Source organism: Emydura macquarii, unplaced genomic scaffold (assembly GCF_026122565.2).
Source record: "Emydura macquarii macquarii isolate MOO-44397 ecotype Brisbane River unplaced genomic scaffold, CSIRO-AGI_Emac_v2 contig_2988, whole genome shotgun sequence".
NCBI lineage: Eukaryota > Metazoa > Chordata > Testudines > Chelidae > Emydura > Emydura macquarii.
In genome coordinates, this window is record NW_027133125.1 from 3,466,935 (window position 1) to 3,487,462 (window position 20,528).

At 44.7% G+C, this 20,528-nt stretch overlaps 1 protein-coding gene across 1 annotated transcript in view; it reads left to right on the top strand.

Annotated features, from left to right (window-relative positions):
• Positions 1-20,528, top strand: part of IGFBP2 (insulin like growth factor binding protein 2) — an 88,056-nt gene that overhangs the window by 57,534 nt on the left and 9,994 nt on the right. The window contains 1 exon segment of the mRNA XM_067570049.1: positions 16,473-16,693. Coding sequence (XP_067426150.1) covers positions 16,473-16,693 — 221 coding nt within the window.

Consider the following 20,528-nt stretch of genomic DNA (forward strand, 5'->3'; position numbering starts at 1 on the left):
GCAAACTTCACGTTTCAGACACTGCAGGGGCAGTGAGCTTTTTTCCTTTTTTCCTGGCATTGGCTGAGATGGCGTGAGCCAGCAACTCTGATTTTTTCCAGGGGGGATGGAGGGAGAGTGGGAGGCAGGGGAGTTAGCGTGTCAGTGCTCTGCAGATTCAGAGCACGAACTGCCAGAACACTTAGGATCGCCTTCATGGCGTAGATGGGAGGCTTTCTTCATGGCCGGCTCAGCACGCATGAGTGGGCCGTGGTGGGAGCTTTCATTCCTCCCTGGGGCGGAGTCTTTGTGGAAAAACGGGGTGGGGAGGGGGAAAAAACAACCAAAAAAAACCCCAACAAAAAACCTGTCCTGGAGACGCAGATAAAGCAACAGTAAAACCAAGAGTTAATTGCACCAGACGTATCTGTTTTTAAAGCACTAGCAGATGTGGTGGCGACAGCAGCCTTAATGAAGTAGAGTTTTATTAACTGAAGGTAATGGGGGCATGGGTGTGTGTTTTGTAAGAAGGGCTGGAGCAAGGATTTATTTGTAGGAGCTATGAAACTTAATATAGGAGCTGCAGATGCTTGTAGTTCAACTTTTCTTCCGCTGCCTAGAACAGTGTTGATCAACCTTTCAGGTGGTGGGGGTCACAGTGGAGTTGAAGATGTGCTGGGTTTCAGCCAGTGTGGTCCACCTGTGATCATTAAAGATCTCATGGTACTGTTCAGAAGAATTAGGGGCTTTAGTTACAGTGCCGTAGTCCTGTTCCAATTTGGCCACTTGCAGTTTGACATCTTAAATTCCTCCACCAGGCTCAGTTGGATTCTTCTTCACTTCCTGTCCCAAACTACTGTACAGGGGTGTTATGTGCACTTACATAACTGCCCTGTTTCATCCTAGAAATGTCTGCCGTTCAGTAGGTGTAGTGATTCGGCTGTATATCTCTTGAAAAGAGCTTTGAGATGCGTCAGGCTGAAAGGTACAGTATAAAACGTCATGGAAGATCACACATGCGCCTGTATACATTACCAATCTGTTTATCTTCAGAATGTATAGAAGTCAGACATTTAAGGCCAGCTTTCTGTCCTCTGATTTGTGGCAACACATCACCATATAACAATCAGCTGCTACTGTGGGTGGCCGTTTGCCATGTGAATGGCACCTCATGGCCCTATCTTCATTTAAATAACACCAGAATCCTTCCATCTGCAATGCTAAAACCAATGGAGAATTGAGGTGACTCTCAGAGTCTGTCTGCACTGTAAGTAAAGGTGTGGCTGTAGCATGGGTAGGCAGATCCGTGTTAGCTTCAATCTAGCTATCATGGGTAACATTAGCACCATGGGCTTGGGGACATGGGCTAGCAACCCGAGCACATACCAAGGTTCCCTGAAAGGCTTGTGTGTACTCTGGTTGCTAGACTCTGTGACAGCACTGTGTCTACACTGCGCTTGTTACCCATGCTAGCTAGATTCAAGCTAGCATCGGTATGCCTACCCGTGTGCGACAGTCACACCCTTTGTTTGAAGTGTGGTCAGACTGGCTGTGTCATGATGCAAAGGAAAGGCTAGTCCTGTGGGTAGGGATGCATATCGGGGATGTAAAGAGAGGCTGTGTCAGCTGGGATGCCTGTGAAGTAGCTGCTGGTGTAGGATTTGTATAGTCCTGCGTGTTAGATAGACATGATAACAGGTGTCATGTGAATGCTGCTCACCTCAAGGGATTAAATTGGAGCAGCGGTCCCCAGCTTCTTTCTTCTGGAGCCTTCCCTTATGACGGATTGGCAGATGGGCCCCACACCCCTTTTTTTCTGTCCATTTTCTCAGCTCTCTTTTTCCGCCTCTGTTCTTGGCCTCCCACTTTCCCCCTCATCTTTCCTTTTCCTCTCTGTTTCCTCCTTCCCGCCTCTTTCTGGTTTTGTCACTCTCCCTGTTTGCCCCCAGTCAGCACCTGCTACTTAATGTGGGGTATCAGTGACTCCATGGGTAACCCCCCAAAAGCAGGAAAATTGGAAACAGTTATTCAAAGACATAGTGCATAGCCTGGTTCTGTACAAATGCAAGCAGCAAGTAATAGCCCCGTAAAATGGTAACTGCACGCTAGCCTGATGTCTTACTTACACGACTACCTGTCTGGGAGGAAATTTCCCTCCCTGAAGGGTGAAGGACATTGACAATCCCATGCTGCAGGACAGGTAGGATTTTAGCGCTCCAAGGCAATAGCATGAAAGAAGAAATGTGAAAGGCAACGTCACAAGGAGAAGGATAGTCAGGGATGCAACATCGCGCTCTGGGTGTCCCTAAACCTCCAAGTGTCAGAACTGGGGCTGGGTGATGGGATGGATCACTCAGAATTGCCCGGTTCTGTTCATTCCCTCTGAAGCATCTGGCACTGGCCGCTGTCAGAGGACAGGATACTGGACTAGATGGACCATTGGTCTGACCCAGTCTGGCTGTTCCTAAGGCTTTGAGGCGAATAACTTCTGGCTGGTCACTCTTTTCTCTCTAGCTGATATTTGGTGAGTGGTTCCTCCTCTTACATTACTTACATTTGGAACTGCTTGAGTGCGGATAAAGTATCCTCCGATTTCAGCGAGTATGTACCCAGACCAACTGTCTGATAACATCTCACATGCATAGAGCACCTTTCATCTTAAGGGACTCCAAAGAATTTTGCAGTTTTAGGCTTGGTCTGTAGGAGAGAGTTGTACCGGTTTAACTTAAATCGTTTTAAAACTGGTTAAAATGAGCACAAGCTGCGTGTGGACACTCTTACGTCAGTTTCAGAGTGGCTTTAGTTTCCTTTAAACCAATTCCTAACTGACTTAAGCTAAACTGAAATAAACCTGGTTGTAACTAAAATAAGAGTGTTCACACAGAGGTTTGCATTGAACTGAAATAGTTTAAAGTCAATCCTTTCTTTAAACTAGTGAGACTCTCTGATGTGGACAAGCCCTTAAACGATGGGATAAGTCTGGAAACTCTTACGCTGGCAAAACTCCTCTTTACTTCCGTGGCGAGTTAGCCCGAGTAAGGGCATCAGTCGGAGGTGGGACATGGCAGTCGTTTAATAGCACTAATCGGAGAAGAAGTGTCCATAGCCACTTGAAACTGTCAGGGGATGCAGGTAGGTGGAATGAAGTGCCAAAGTCAAACACAACATTGCTGACCTCCTTTCAGTAGTTAGCAGTGCTGATCATGAAGAAAGTCAACTCACTTTGTTAAAGGAAAGTGGTAGCATGGCCAAGGGGGACGTGTGTTTCTGGGGAGAAAGCAGGTAAGAGATTAGACTGAGGTCTGGTGCACAGCCGGGGTCAGAGGAGATTTTAGTTTCAGCAAGCTAATCCAGTCCTGTAAATGACGCTAATGGTCATTGAAATTGGAGTCCGGAGTTGTTCCTGTGGAGAAGGTAGAAAGGAATTATAAGAACGTTGGATTTTTAAAAGGCAGACTTAGAGGAAATGCACAGTGAGATTTGGGTGGGTGGTGGGGGAAAACCCTGGATTAAACCACTGTCTGGAAAATCAACTGTGGAAAAGTGAGATGTTATTTAAAGGCTAATAATATAAATGGCTGGAATCCATTCCATTTGCATGCAATAGTCATAACAACAATGGAAGCCAATATGGCAGAAAAGGGCGAATGAAGCAATAAGAAAGATGGACAGGCAGACAGCTCTAAAAGGCAGGGTGGGGTGTTGCTCTGACCTTTGTAGGGTTTTTTTTCAACTTTACTCATAGTATTTTTCCTCCTATTTTTCAATCTTTATGCTTCTTTGCGGATCTTTGAGTGGAAGGTCAGTCTTTTGGCAGTGCTACACACCGTCCTTTCCCAAATGCATGCAAAAATATTCTGTTATAGATTCTGAGGGTCAAAATCTGTCGTTAGGCACCTGTATGCAGCAACCCTTGACTTCAGTGGGAGTCTGCTCGTGTGTCCAAGGGCAGAATTGAGCTTCTAGAAGTTAGAATAGCTTGCGTAACTCACGTCGACTTCCTAAATCCTTGTCTGTGCGCTGCCTCCACTATGCTGCACCAACGGGAAATGCGTACCTGTCGACGCAACGCTATGCTTTTTGGGGAGATGGTTTTACTAAATTGACTTTCAGATCAGTTGAGCGGGTCTTCACTTCCGCTCAACTGATCCGGATAAATCGATCTGACGGCAGTGAATTTGCTGCCCTCAGTGTGTACATACCCTGAGTTCTTAAAGTCTCTCCCTGTAAGGCATTTTCTCCAGCTCTCAAGTCATTTTTGTGCCCCCTCTTCAGTTTTTCAACATCCTTTTTAAAATGGACTGGAGGCAGTATTCCAGTATCAGTCTCAGCAGTGCCATATACAGAAGTAAAATCATTTCCCTACCCCATGCGCAACTCCTCTTTTTATACAACCAAGGATCGCAATGGCTGTTTTTGCCACAACATTACACTGGGACTTGCTTGTTCACTAAGACCCCTAGATCCTTTTCTGAGTCACTACTTTCCAGGGTACAGTCCCCCATTCTGTAGATATGGCTTCCGTTCTTTGTTCCTTGATGTATGACCTTGCATTTTGTTTGAAGGGGCCCAATTTACCAAGTGAACCAGATGACTGTGGTGATGGAGTCTCACCACATTCTCATGGTAAAGCCTGTTAGACTCTGGAATAGTCTCTCCAGGGAAGATTTTTTTCTAATATACAGCCTACATGGACTGAGGGTTGTCTTACTTGGCAGGGTTACAATATGGATTTCACATGTGAGCCTGCAGATTCCCCTTGTTAAAGACTAGGAATCTTTGGGTAATATGGGAAAACTGCCCAAATCGAGGAGTCAGGCAGAGAAAGTGATTCACCTGTCAAAGCATGAGAAAACATGTAACTCCTGCTTGCAGGAATTAGGGGTTAGCTGTATGAGGCTCTGATTCAGCAAGGCAGTTCACACGAGTAATCGCATTAACTTCAGTTGGACTACTCATGTGCCTAAATGCTTTGCTGAATTTGGCCCTTAATCCCCAGCAAGTTCACAAGGGAGAAGGAAAAATCAGCCCCCTAATATGCAACTCTTCCCTTTGCACCTGGCATACTACCAAGAAAAGGGAGCCGTCACCAGGGCTTACCAGGTCAGAGCTCCACCTGTCATTAAGAAACACCTGAATTGTATCTGAGTGTCTGCTCTTCATAAAGGTCTAGTTGCTAACAGCTTCAGACTCCACATAGAGTCATAGAAAGGCAGGGCTGGAAGGGACCTTGAGATGACGTCACTGAGGCAGGCTAGACCGTCTCTGACAGGTGATTGTCCAACCTGTTCTTAAACGCCGCCAATGCTGAGGATTCCACAGCCGCCTTTGGAAGCCCCTTCCAAAATTTACTACCCTTCTAGTGAGCAAGTTTTTCCTAATATGTAACCTAAATCTCCCTTGCTACAGATTAAGCCCATTACGTCTCGTTCTACCTTCAGTGAACTTGGAGAACAATTAATTACTGTCCTTTTTATAACAGCCCTTATCATATTTGAAGACGTATGTGGTCCCCCACCCTCAGTCTTCTTCTCTGAAGATGAAACCTTTTCTCATAGCTCAGGTTTTCTAAATATGTCATTTTTGTTGCTGTCTTCTGAACTCTCTCCAGTTTATCCACATCTTTCCTAAAGTGTGGTGCCCAGAACTGGACGCAGTACTCCAGCTGAGGTCTCACCAGTGCTGAGTAGAGTGGGACAATGACCTCCCATGTCTTATATATGAAACTCCTGTAAATACATCCCAGAATGATATTAGCCTTTTTCACATCTGCATCATATTGTTGACTCATATTCAATGTATGATGTACTGTGAGCCCCAGATGCTTTTCAGCAGTATTATCACCTACAGTCATTCCCCATTTTGTAGTTGTGCATTTGATTTTTCCTCCCTAAGTGAGGTACTCTGCATTTGTCTTTATTGAATTTCTTCTTGTTGATTTCAGACCAGTTCTCCAATTTGTCAAGGCCATTTTGAATTCTAATCCTGTCCTTCAAAAGTGCCTGCGACCCCTCCCATCTGCAAATCTTGTCCCTTCTTGTCATCTGCAAATTTTATAAGCATACATTATCCAAGTTATTAATGAAAATATTGAGTAGTACCAGATCCAGGCCTGACTACTACGGGACTCTACCAGATATGCCCTCCTGTTTTGACAGTGACCCATTAATCACTCTTTGTCTGAGGTCTTTCAACCAGCTGTGCACCCACCTCATAATAAATTTCACCTAGACCACATTTTCCTAGCTTACTTATGAGAATGTTATGTGGGACTGCGACAACAGCCTTATTAACATCAAGATATATCACATCTACTGCTACCTCCAACCACTAGGGCAAGTAACCCTGTCAAAGAAGGAAATTAGGTTGGTTTGGCATGATTTGTTTTTGACAAATCTGTGCTGGTTATTCCTTATAACCTCATTATCCTCTACGTGTTTACAAATTGTTTAGTATTTTTCCAGATAGCGAAGTTAGGCTGATTGATCTGTAATTCCCCAGGTCCTCTTTGTTCCCCTTTTTAAAGATACGTACTATGTTTGCCCTTCTTGTCCTATGGAACCTCACCGGTCCTCCAGGAGTTCTCAAAGATAACTGCTAATGGTTCCATTATTGCTTCAGGTAGTTCCTTAAGTATCCTAGGATTAATTTCATCAGGCCCTACCAACTTGAATGCCTATAACTTCTCTGAATATTCTTTAATGTGTTCTTTCCCTATTTTGGGTTGCATTCCTTCCTCCTTGTTAATTTTAATTGTGTTGAGCATCTGGGTATCATACACTTTTTGAGTGAAGACTGACGCAAAAGAGGCAGTAAACTAAGAACAGCCATACTGGGTCAAACCAATGGTCCATCTAGCCCAGCATCCTGTCTTCCGACAGTGGCCAGTGCCAGGTGCTTCAGAGGGAATGAACAGAATAGGTAATCATGAAGTGATCCATCCCCTGCCACCTATTCCCAGCTTCTGGCAAACAGAGGCTAGGTTCACTTCAAAGCATGCTTTTGCATCCCTGCCCATCTTGGCTAATAGCCACTGATGGACCTATCCTCCATGAACTTATCTAGTTCTTTTTTGAACACTGGTATAGTCTTGGCTGTCACAACTTCCTCTGGCAAGGAGTTCCACAGGTTGACTGTGCATTGTGTGAAGAAATATTTCCTTTTGTTTGTTTTAAACCTGCTGCCTATTAATTTCATTTGGTGACCCCTAGTTCTTGTGTTATGAGAAGGACTAAATAACACTTCCTTATTTACTTTCTCCACACCAGTCATGATTTTATAGACGTCTATCATATCCCCCCTTAGTTGTCCACTTTCCAAGATGAAAAGTGCTAGTCTGATTAATCTCTACTCATATGTAAGCTGTTCTGTACCCCTAATAATTTTTGTTGACCTTTTTTTACCTTTTCCAATTCCAATATATCTTTTCTGAGATAGGACGACCAGACCTCAGCCTTCTTGATGTCATCAGTTATTAGTTCTCCTTCCCTGCTAAGTAGAAGACCTACACTTTCCTTCATCTTTCGCTTGCTCCTAATATATTTAAAGTGCCTCTTCTTACTGCCTTTTGTGTGCCTTGCTACGTGTACCTCATTTTGTGCCTTAGCCTTTCTGATTTTGTCTCTACGTGCGTGTGCTATTGTTTTGTTGTCCTCCTTAGCAATTTGTCCATGTTTTCATTTTTTGTAGGATTCCTTTTTGGTTTTCAGGTCACTAAAGAGCTCCTGATGCAGCCATATTGGCCTTTCACTATTCTTCCAATTTTTTCCTTCGCTGTGCTTTAATACTGTCTCCTTGAAAAACTGCCAGCTGTTCTGAATTACTTTATCCTTTAGATTTTTTCCCCCTGGGATCTTACTTGCCTGTTCTCTGAGTTTGTTAAAGTCTGCTTTCTTAAGGTCCATTGTCCTTATTCCGTTGCTCTCACTCCTTTCTTTCATGACCACTTCCACATAAACTGCCTTCCACTTTCAGGTTCATGACCAGTTCCTCCCTGTTGGTCAGATTCAAGTCTAAAATGGCTGTCCCCTTGGTTACTCCCTCCACTTTCTGAAACAAAAAGTTATCCCCAATACATTCCAAAAACGTATTGGAACTTATTGCTGTTATTACTTTTCAAACAGCTGTTTGAGTAGTTCAAGTCCCCCATTACTACCAGGGCTTGTATGTTTTTCTGCACAGGCCAGCAGGCTTCCTATTACATACAACTTGCTTGAAGATTCATTTCCCATTGGCAGATTCAGCCAACGGTGTTCTAGCATAGGGGCTTGCAGTTCAGGAGATCATTACACCAGAGGGTGCTTAAGGAATATTTTTCAGAACATCATTTAGCAGTACTGAATTGCCCAGAAAAAATTGTCTCAGTGGGGCATAGAATGATAGAATCATAGGACTGGAAGGGACCTCGCGAGGTCATCTAGTCCAGTCCCCTGCACTTATGGCAGGACCAAGCATTATCTAGACGGTCCCTGACAGATGTTTGTTTAACTTCCTTTTAAAAATCTCCAATGATGGAGATTCCAAAACCTCTCTAGGCAATTTATTCCAGTGCTTAACTACCCTGAGAGTTAGGAAGTTTTTCCTAATGTCCAAACTAAACCACGCTTGCTGCAATTTAAGCCCATTGCTTCTTGTCCTCAGAGGTTATCCTGTCCTATCCTCAGAGGTTAAAGAGAACAATTTTTCTCCCTCTTCCTTGTAACAACCTTTTTATGTACTTGAAAACTGTTATCATGTCCCCCCTCAGTCTTTTCCTCTCCAGATAAATGAACCCAATGTTTTTCAATCTTCCCTGATAGGTCCTGTTTTCTAGACCTTTAATCATTTTTCTTGCTCTTCTCTGGATTTTCCCCAATGTGTCCACATCTTCCCTGAAATGTGGTGTCCGGAACTGGACACAATACTCCAGTTGAGGCCTAATCAGCGCAGAGTAGAGTGGAAGAATTACTTCTTGTGTCTTGCTTACTACACTCCTGCTCAGACATCCCAGAATTATGGTTGCCTTTGTTGCAACAGTGTGACACTGTTGACTCATATTTAGCTTGTGACCCGCTATGGCTCCCAGATCCCTTTCCACAGAATTCCTTCCTAGACAGTCATTTTCCACTTTGTATGTGTGCAACTGGTTGTTCCTTCTGACGTGGAGTACGTTGCATTTGTCCTTATTGAAGTGCATCCTATTTACTCCAGATCATTTTGAATTTTAATCCTATCCTCCAAAGCACTTGCAACCCATCCCAGCTTGGTGTCATCCGGGAACTTTATAAATGTACTCTCTAAGCCATTATCTAAACCATTGATGAAGATATTGAACAGGACCAGACCCAGAACTGATCCCTGCTGACATGCCTTTCCAGCTTGATTGTGAATCACTGATGACTACTCTCTGGGAATGATTTTCCAGACAGTTATGCACCCACCTTATAGTAGCTACGTATAGGTTGTGTTTTCCATGCATTGCTGTGCCTTTGAAATAATAGAGCTCCCTTCAAGTACAGGGATCTATGGTGGAGGGTATTTCATGATAAATATGTTAGCGGTAATCTATGAGGAAAGCACATAGTAGGTAAAGGCTGTTCCTAGGAAGCCTGCTCTAGATCAGGAGAGACAATATTATTTTGCTCCTTTAACATCTGGATTTGGGATTTGTTGGAGTCCTGCTGTCGCACGGCCAGACTTATGGACAATTGGCTTTTGGACTTTTGCAGACAACAGAGGACTGAGCATCTGCCTCTATCAGTCAGAACAGTCATTTGCCATGTATTTTCTTTGAGATGTTGGCAGTTGTTAACGCAGCGGTTTTATGCTATCTGTGGCAGAGCTGCCTATTTTCATTTTCAGGACGACAGATCTGAAAAACTCTAGTTCGCGCGATTTGTGCAGTTATTTGGTCACTGGCAAAAAATGAATGAGTCCAGCGGGATGGCGGGTGGCACAGGGACCTGTGATACCGGATTGACTTTCTAGCTTCAGGACCAAAAGCTGGGGTGGAGGAAGTTCGGATGGTTTGAACACCGACTAGTGAAATGTTGGGAATGCTGAGAAGGCAGTAGAGGTGAAAAGAAATAAGGAAGGTTATTTTGTGGTCCTTCTGAATTGCCCAGTTTGATTTTGGAAACTCCCAGGGACTGAGGAATTAAGAAATAGAGATATACTGAGAATCACCATGGAAATTTTACAGACTCTTTAATGGTACCAAAACCCCAAGGAGCACACATACATGTGATAATAACAGAAGAAGTAGGGACAGAAGCTTGACCGTGTAAAAGGTAACTGCTTGTTTGATTCAGGTGAAGCCTCCCGATGACTTACAAGTAGCTGATATATGGATGATTTTAAACTCAGGGTCAGTGGTCAAATGGGGAAGTTGCAGTCCAATTATTTTAAGTTGGGCTGTGGCAACGCTCTTAAAAGTAATTTGTTTGTTTTGGGCTGTGGAGATTGCAGCTTCTTTCAGGCTATTCAGAACAGTGTCAAGAAAGCACAGGATGGGCTGCAATGAGGTGGAAATCTTGTATGGTGTCCCTGCCAGGGAGCATGGGGGGGATTTAGGCCTAATTCAGCAAAGCATTTCAGCTCGTGTTTAAATCTCCCTATTCAACAAAGCAATTAAACAGATGCTTGCAGATAAGCACGTGCTGAAGTGCTTTGCTGTGCTGGAGCCTTTCAGATTTCACAGCATCGTTACTTTGCTTTTCGGTAGCACTTCACTTCTTCAGATCACTCCTCCTCAGAGCGCACGGCAAGCGAGGGAAGTAGCAGTGAGCTCATTTTAAACTGGTGAAAGGAGCAGCCTCACAGCCGCCGTACACTGTGTGGCAGGGCTAGGAATGAAACCTGGGAGTGGCTGATTCTAAGCTCTGAGCTCAGTGCACTAGACCGTACAACCTTTAACATGGAGTGAGATTTACAGAGGGTGACTGGCAACAGCTCGCTTCAGGCTTAAGATCTTAGCTCTGCAATTCTATGGTAGGGTGGAGATTCAGCTGACTTAGTAGAGGAGCGACAATGAAGAGGAAAAAGAGCAACTTCAGTGGTAATTTTGTTACATGAGGGGATGTGAGAATAATTTGCTGGATGCTCCAGGGATTTGAATTGGGTCCTTACTTTGTCTTTCTCTGTACAGAATAAATGATACGGGTAATGAGGTACCTCAAGCAGGATTTTCTGGTTTGCAGTTGGATATAAAAAGGTTAGATCCAGAAGTTCCCAAATGGTGATTTGTGGACCACGGTTGGTCCATGAGAGCTGAATGTTCACATGATACTGGCTCTTCTTCTATATATCCCTCTGTAAATCCCATTCAAAGAAAGAGAACTATATTTAAATCCTTCCCTAATGTTATCTTTCCATGTAAGCAATCGCCATAGGGATGTTGTGTGCCCATGAATGGGAGGAGAGGTGCCCCCAAGACAATTTCTGAATTATCTTGGGTTAAACGGTTGAAATAGCAACCGGAGCAACACAGCAGTTCAGTATAAAATAAGACGATGGAGAAGGGAGGACACGCCAGACCCTCATCTTCCCTGTCCCGTTATTGGATCTCTTTCAAGATCATGTATGTGCTCTCCCCATACTGAAGAAGAAACCAATGGGTGATGATGCGTGACTAGTGCCACCGTAGGGATCTGAAGAAGCTCTGCGTGTGGACTGCATCGCATATTCTAGATCCAGGTCTAAATTAGTCACTAGGCTGAAAGGTGCTACATCATACCGGCTAGGAAAGGGATCCGAAAGAACGGCTGCTTGTTCAGCCTACTGTGCACCTTCACTGAGGAAAAGAAAAGAAAAGAAAATAGGCAAGCAGGGCATGCTGTTAGAGCACACACTGCCTTTGCTGAACAGCCATTGTCAAGTCTGTGAGCTTTGAAGGATTTTAAACTGTTTCCTGTGGAATGCTACAGCCAAAGGAGAGCACTGGGTACCCTTTAGATCACCTCTATGCCAGCAACCCGGGACAAGAAGAGGAACTTGCTAAGCAACGACCGGCCAGAACATACCGTTCTCCTGCTTAATCATTCACTCTCTGCTTGCATAGATAGGCTGAAAAGAGCAGACAGGAGAAATAATGTCTGTTTTTATGTAGTGCCTTTCATCCTGAAAGATCTCAAAGCACTTACAAATTACGTGTCTGTTCCTCAGTTCTCACACCGGCAGCTTTTGACTTAAATGGGAGTTTATGGATGCCAAGACTGCAGCATCAGGCTGTGTGAGTGAGTGTGCATGTGTAACGAATTATTGTTGAATGAGTTCCATCAACTAAATAACACAAGGACTATGCAATCCTAGAGAACATTATGGAACCTGCCTCCAGGAACTCGCAAACTAAACTAGACAAACAGTACAGTTCAGACACAGAAATGGTGGATGAAACCTCTTCTTCGAAAGCAGTGCAGATTATGTATAATAGCCTTCTTTTTCATAGAATCATAGAGTTGGAAGGGACCTCAGGAGGTATCTAGTCCAACCCTCTGCTCAAAGCAGGACTAACCTCAGCTAAATAATCCCAGTGAGGGTTTTGTCAAGCCGCATCTTAAAAACCTCTAAAGATGGAGATTCCACCATCTCCCCAGGTAAATCATGGGACAAGTGTGCTTTAAAAGAGTTGCAGGGGACAGTTGTACTCCTCTCATGGTTCAGATTGGAGCTGATGCCCTGAAGAAGTGCTAATGGCAGAAGCCCGACCTGCATCTCGGATATGTTTGGGGAGTGATAAAATTCATAAATGTTGTTACAATCAGACCCATTTTTAACAGGGCCCCTGATTCTGCATGCCTCAGTGTCACGAGTACTCAACCAGAGCCACCTAGAGCACTTGGATTGGCATCCCAAAGACTGAAGCAATGGAAATCAGTACCCGCTTTTGGAAATTTTGGTCAGACTGTGTAATGCATTACAGACATTAGCTGATGTACATTTTAAATATGCTTTAATTGCAGCCAAATCTTAATCTGATTGAAGTTAATGGGAATTTTCCATAAAGAAAGCCGTAAGAACTCATTTTCTTGGCACGGAGGGAGGTGTTCCAGAGACTCCACATCAATGCATATTAGGTAGCACTTCTGCTATCTGCTTTGACTTCTGCCACAAGTGACCCGCCCTGTGCAAAACATTCTTGATCCAAAACAGAACAGGAGAAGTTTTCCACATGCCATATGAAAAACGAAGAACTATAAAACATAATTGTTTTAAATTTTGGCACCAGTTTGTTAGCAGTTATATTTAGTGTAAATTGTAATTGGTTGGCAGAAGGGTGTATGACAAATGGGTTGAAGCTGTATCACAAAGTCAAACCAGTGCCTACCCCTACCATTACTTCAGGTTCATTGGGTGGCATAGTTGGTTCATGGATTGATTCATAATGGTTTTCAAAATGAATCGTTTCTCTCCGGCAGCATTTAAAAATATTTGGCTGTAAAAAGTCACTGTCTAACTCAAAATCTACTTTGTGTTCTTCCAACCTTGGGTCCCTTTTCCCCTCTTAGCTTTTGCAGTTGCATCCTGATTCTTGAACTAGGGATGCTTGCTTTCTCTTTGAAATGGATTCTGTCAAATGCAATCTGAATCCAGTCTGTGCTGCCTCACACGCATGCACACACACATCTTGCACACATTACAAGTATTAAAAAAATAACAATGCTTCCCAAGCATGGGCCATCTTCTCTGCTTCCTCATTTCACTCTAATTTCTTTGTAAGTCCTTGTAGCTGACTTTAACGCAGTGTAGCAGCTGGGAACAAGGAAAGTCAGCACTATATGTCCAGCCAGCTCTCCAGAGGCTACCAGCAAATACTGCATGGACCACTGGGGTCTACCAAATAAAGTCTGAGAACCACTGATCTAGGGAATGGAAGAAAATTTGGCCACTTTATCACCTACCCTATTGGGGGAACAGCCTGTGCAAAGAAGTATGTCTCACATGGTGCTCTGAAAGAATCAACCCGAACTTTGATTATGGTGATCCCCCCATTACTCAGCAGCTGGTCCCTAGCTCAAAAGAGCATTATCCTGATGTCTGTCAGCTGCTTTATCGTGCCCCAGCCCACTTGCAGCTTTGAAAAGAAGAACTAGAAGTGGACGTGGAGCCAGTACAGAGTCTGCAGCCCTGCTTTAAGAAAAGCTGCTACTGGTTGCACATAGCCCTTGCAATCAGCCCCAGGTAGCGCATGTTCTAGGAGTCCAGTACAGACATGATGAAAGCAAGGATCACCGTGGACAGGTCTGCATTATAGAGGAAGGGATGCAGTCTCTACCAGCTGGGGATTTCTTGCCTCAGCTTCCAGCTGCAGTTTAACTCTTAGGATCACATTGTTTCCAAAACCATTCTCTCTCATCTCTCCAGCCTGTGTCTGCTCACATCCAATGTTTTCTTTGGTTTTATATTTGTTAGCTTTGGAAAAAATATATATATGAAAATTATTATCAGAAGCAGGTTTTGTGAATGAATCAGCTGATGAGATGTTTACCATCTGGCCTTGTTTTACTAGAACAATGCTTACTTGGGCATATTTATATATATTTCAGTGAGAAGCAGGAAGCAACAGATGTTGATCAGGAAAGGATTGGCTGGCCCTTCTTTAGATTTACTTGCTTTCCATCAGCTTGTGCTTGTGTGTTTTTTTTTCTGAATGAATTAGTGGAGTACTCAGGAGACGCTTGAGTGAAAATAGCACCATTTCATTTCCTCTGTTGTCTTAAAACCTGACACTGGCAGGTACACCATCATTTTCAACTGTAATTTACCAACATCTAAAGTTAATTATGTCTAGGAAAAGGGGAAAACTTGATTGTGTTTTGAGTTCTGCTTTATAACATTAAAATGCTACTTTCAGAAAGTTGGGGTTTGGCACATTATTTTTTCTTTAATTCTGTTCATTTCAAAGACAATTTAATGTGTCATCATACTCCCAAACCATCGTATGTTTCTAATTAAACTGGAGACTGTGATATGTAAACAATAAAGATTCTTATTAGAGAGTAATCTTTGTCCAGCTCCTAGGATGACACAGAGAGCATTAAGTATTATTTTCTCCCTGTGTCCTCACAGCACACTTATGTCCTGACACAACATCATGCTGTAGAAATAGGTCAATGTTTTACAAGTTCAGTCTCCCAGGAAGCAGGACAGACCTGTAAAATCAGGCCTGTTATGTGAACTGTGGTATAGCCCAGGCATCTATGGTCCATCACACACAGTCCTAATATCACTTCACTTTGTATACATTGCTGACCTCCAAAATGCTGGATTGCTTAAAATGAAATTATACCAAACTGTAAACATGAATCCCAGATTATTTCTGGCTTTAGTTACTGGTATTTGTTGACGTGTTACAGGTTTTGAGTCCTACATTTGGTCCGTTGCATGTTGAAAGATACAGCATGCATGTCTCTTTGGAGAGATGGATAAAGCCTAGCCTTTCTCAAGGTGGTAAATAATACGTGCTAAAGGGTTCTTAAGGTATGGAGAAGAATCTACCAAATATTAGACTGTTGTAATGCCTGGCTCATGCGTGTGCATACCACTACTCTCAGCTGAGCTGCTCCTTTTTGTCTCCTCAGCACTGTTCTGCCAACAGCTAGTGGAGCTTCTCCTTTAGCAGGTTAAAGTTGTCAGGGCGTGTGCCTTTGAAACAAGCAGGAGAATGCGAGTTCTACCCTCACTGCTACCCCCTAATGGCTGTGGTTTGCACAGGGAATGGATGGATCACAATATTACGCATACTGTAGTAAGAGACTAAAAGGTGTGCAGAGCTCGGGAACAAGCCCAACTGTAACCTGGACTTTTCTTCTTGCTTGTGTCTAATATTGCTAAATTCTATTTTAGGTCTCGAGGCTGACAGCAGCGGCATGTTATCTCAAAGCGCCTGCACTTGTGTTAGAGTCAAGCAAAGTAGCCAGACGTAGCATATTTATTGGAAGTGAAGCATGTGACGTGTCATGTGACAATTGATGTAAAATAAAAGGAAGTTGGACCTGTCAAGGAGTATCACTGAAATGGCAAGGTCCACCAAAAAATTCGGGTGATAGGAAAACAGCGGCAGCAGCTATTTCTAAGAACAATCTTGAACATTTACCTTAACACATTATGGAGTAAGTTTTCTTGTAGATACACTGGCTGATAATAGATAGAACCAGTGTATCATTAGTGATCTCTTCAGTTTTAAGCTTTGAAGCTGACATATAGGTGGCACCATAAACCCAGCTGGACTTCTGATGGGAAAATTACATTCCTAAGTAAGGACTTTAGAAGGACAAATAAAACCAGAAAGAATGTCTTCAGAAATGATTTCCCCCTCTGTTCTAAACTATCTTTTGGAGAGGTCATTACACCCCAGTGAAAGGATCCATTCTCACTTTGCAGATATAAGGGTTAATATGATTTTAAATTTTGCTTTAAACGTTTATGGCTTGGTAATGCGCCAGTCTTGAAACAATCCAGGAAGGAACTGTATGAATGATTGGAATTTTTCTTTCTCTTCCTTCGGTCTTATGCAGACAATGGTGATGAAGAGGCTGAAAGAGTCCTCGCAGAGAATTTTGTGGATGGCGTCACCGGGGTGGTGAGTGGAGGTGGAGGGAGAAAGCCCACGAAGACCGGCATGAAGGAGTTTGCGGTCATGCGAGAGAAAGCGAATGAACAGCATAGACAGTTGGGCAAAGTCAACAAGCACCAACACATCCATGATGAGTCGAAGAAACGGCCATCACCCATCAGGGTTAGTTGGCAAAAACCGCGTGTGCTAATGGAGGGGAGGAGGGCTGGGAGAACCACAACCATTAGCCTGGTCCCAGCCACTGCAGACTCCTAGGGGAAAAGCTGTAAATATCAAGCATTGGATTTGCAACAAGCATCTTTAAAAAAGGCAAACAAAGCAAACATTTGTTTTGGCTTGAAACTGGGCTCAAACCCACAAATTGATTAACTTGATGTGCTAGTGAGGAGGCCTGGCTTTCCTTGTATCTCCGGCTTTACACAGCAAAGCACTAAAAGGGAATCAGACCATCTACTTTGGAGGAACAGGACCTGTCCTTACTAAACAGCAGTAGATGACAACGGTGTGAATGAACTCCTTGTCCAAGGCTTGGTTTCCTCACACCCTTTTCCCTAGATGACTCTAAGAACCTCCCAGTGGGATCTTCGATTTGTCCCTGTACAGTGCAGGTTCACTGCAGCCCATGGCACTCTACAGAGTGGCCAGTGGACTGTCATCTTGCCTAGAGGGGCGTGCCCCCCAGAGACCACAGGTCCCAGCAGGCCAGGCTTCTCCTCATCTCTGCGGGCTGCAACCTCTCAGTTAGAGAGGAAGGCCGCTGTAACCTACTACATTTGGTCAGAGTCCTGTCCCCAGGGCCCTTGGCTTTAGAAGAGCCAGTGCAAGGTGCTGGGTCTGGGCTGAGGCAAGTCCTGTGTCGGGAGTGCATACCTGCACTGGTGTAGAGGGCAGGTAGGAGGAGGCCAGGGGAGGGAGGAGGAGCCTACGAATCTGAAGCTGCATGGATCCATCACTCCTCCATCCCACGCTGCAGGGTTTGGATGGAGTGTGTAGGGTTGGCTAAAGTAGCTTCTGATAAGCAGCTCTGCCTATACTCTGCCGCCTGGCAGGAGAGGATTCCTCTCTAATCCCCTTTCCCGTGCATGAGGATGTGTCCCGGAGGATCTTGACAAGTGGCCATTTCATCCCTCTAGTGGACAGTTTAGATATAGCTGCTGGACCGCGTTGTCAGGAAAATCCTTTCTAGTCCACCCTGCCCCCGGTCGGGTAGAAATGTAAATTGTGTGGCGCTTGAGGGAATAAAGGAAAAGCTGGCCACTGGGTGAGCTGCCACCTTCTCAAAGGGAAATCAGTGCAGAACAGGAGAAGCAGGGGAAAGGGTTTCTGGCGGCCACCTCTCACGCATGGTTTAGCATTCCAGCAGGCTTTGTTTCAGGAGAAGCTGATTTAAATCCACCCAAACCTTTGGACTTGTGTATGGCAAGCAGAGGGGAAATCCTGCCCCTAGGGCGGAGGGTGGTTGGGAGAAGCCCAGAGAAATCCTGCTGCAACGTGCAGGCCTGCTGATATAAACACACACAGAGAGACGGCGGCGAAAAGCAGGGGTGTAAACTGCTGATTCCTGCAGAATTTAAGCTTTCATTACAAATATTTAATTGCCGCCGTGAATCGACGAGCTGCAGGTGGTGGCGCTGAGACTTGAGTGGCATCCGCTGTAGTAGACCGAGGGCAGTGGGTTGGGGCGTCCAACACGGCAAGGAGAACGTTGGTTTAAATCCAGCCCCGAGTGCAGCGGAGGGGCACAGCAGAGAATTCACAACCACTGGACAGGGGCAAAGGTGACAATGCTGCTGCCTTTCCATCTCTCGGGGTCTGGGCAGGTCCGGGAGCCAGCGTGTAAACTAGAACAGTTCCAAGGGCAAAGCATTCCATCCACTGCCCCTCTCACCGTCGACGTGCTCCCTTCCCAACCCAGGAGACTCCTTCAGCACACCTCTGTACAGGGCTTTTGTTTGACACCGCTACCCTGCCTTGGTCCTGGGGATGTTAGCCAGGTGCCAATTATGCCAGTTTTGTGTCCTCTTTACGGTGGAATGGGGCCCTTTGTTTCGAGTGGTGGGTAGGACGATGAAAACATTTCTACTCCTAGTAGGGTCCAGAAATGCTCCATCTCTTACTAATCAAACCCCAACTTGCGGTGCCTAGCTATGTTAGTGTCCCTTTACAGCTACCACACACATTTTGTGAGGGGTAAATCCCTGCTCACCACTGGGGGGGTGCAGAGGCTCTGAGCCTGGCGGAACTGGTGCAGTTTTGCTACCGACACTTCCTGTGCGCTGTAAAGCCCAGACCCTCTGGGACGCCTTCCACCCCACTGGGCAGGGCGCTTGAGGATGGGCTTGAGGAGGAGTGAAGACAAAGCCAGCAGATCCATTGATATGCAGATCCACTGTTAGTCTCCCACCCGCATAGCAGGGTGTGCAGCATTTGTGTGTGTGTGTGTGCGCCTGTTCCTGAGACTTGAGAGTGAAGAATCAAGTTTCAATCCCCTGATCCTCAGCCAGTTCCCCTATCCCAAACTGGGTGTGCTGGCTGGGTGCAGGAAAGAGGATTTGGCCCTTAATGATCCTGGATCTCCGTTAGCTCACTTATTGCTTTAGTTCATCAGGCAGAAGGGAGAATCTGATGCAATCTCTGCTCCCTCCAGCTGGGACCTTTCTAATTCAGGTTTTGATATTTTCCAGTCTACTGGCCGCTCCTGTGCTGTGCTCACATCTTTCGGATCATCCTGGAGCAACCAAGTCACAAGGGGCCTTCCTCACCTTCTCTGTGACCATCACTGCTAGAAACGCTGGTCTGGTTGGCTCCTGCCAGCTCTGCGTGGCCTTGCACCAAATAGAGTTCGAGTCCCTCAAAGTTTTTGACATAGTCTGGCAAAGTAGAGCCTTAGCTTTGTTTTCAGACTGGCTCCGCAGCGATTGTGCTCTGGGACTATGGGAGGGAACTGGGGAGCTCGCTCCGCGCAGGTGGCCTTGCATTTTAAAGATCCAAGAGGAGGTAAAAAAGGGAAAGAGAGGCAGCACATTGCAGGCTGTGCCAAGCAATGGAAACATGCAGTTGATTAGCAGGGGCTGTGGGAAATCGTGGAGCCGGAGATCCCCTGTATAATGGCCCTTGGAACTACCCAGGAACCCAAAGAGGGAGGCCCCAGGGAAGAATCACTGGAGCATCTTAAAAGAAATACAGTCTGATTAGATTCTCCTCCAGTGCCACATGGGGCAAGGTTGCCATGTAACTACATAGCGGGGAGGTAAGTCGAGTTACTTACCAGTTCTGTGTTACAGAACGTCTCTATCTGACTTAAGATGTCTGCACAGACCATGAATTCATGTCCTTGCAAGACACGAGTGCTGGACTTTTTATAGGAACATTCGAAATATGAAAAGCAGCAATTATAATAGGATTCACATTCATCCTTCTTAGGAATCAAGTACCCGTCTTTACCATCATAAAGCTACACACACACAACTAGCAGTTTCTTTTTTTTTTTTTTTTTTGCTGAATAAGATTCCAAAGATGAAACCGTTACAGCACAGCTGTTACCATGCACGCTAGCTAGACTAACAGCACTAACTAGAGAATTGTTTTTTTTCCTTTAAAATGAAGAATATAATACAGGGCCTAAACCCTAATATATTTATATATATACACTTAAGTACAAGGATTGGGACTTCTGACAGTCAGAGATCTTCTACTTTCACATAGGCTCACCTAGATGTTATATTGTCAACTGGATAAAACATTTAGTTGTACCATATAACCAGTTGTTTCAGCAGCTAGGATATTGAGTATATACACAGCTTCAAATAAAAAAAACCCAGGCCATTGCTGTAGCTGTTAGATTCACATAGCGTCTTCAGCTCAATGATGTGATGCAACTCGCAAAGACATTTGTCCCGCAGTCTGTGATTTCTCCATCATAGTGTTTCCCTGTTTCTATCCCACTGAGTTCCGTAAAATTGCAGGAGACGGCATTGAGATCCAATCCACAGATTCA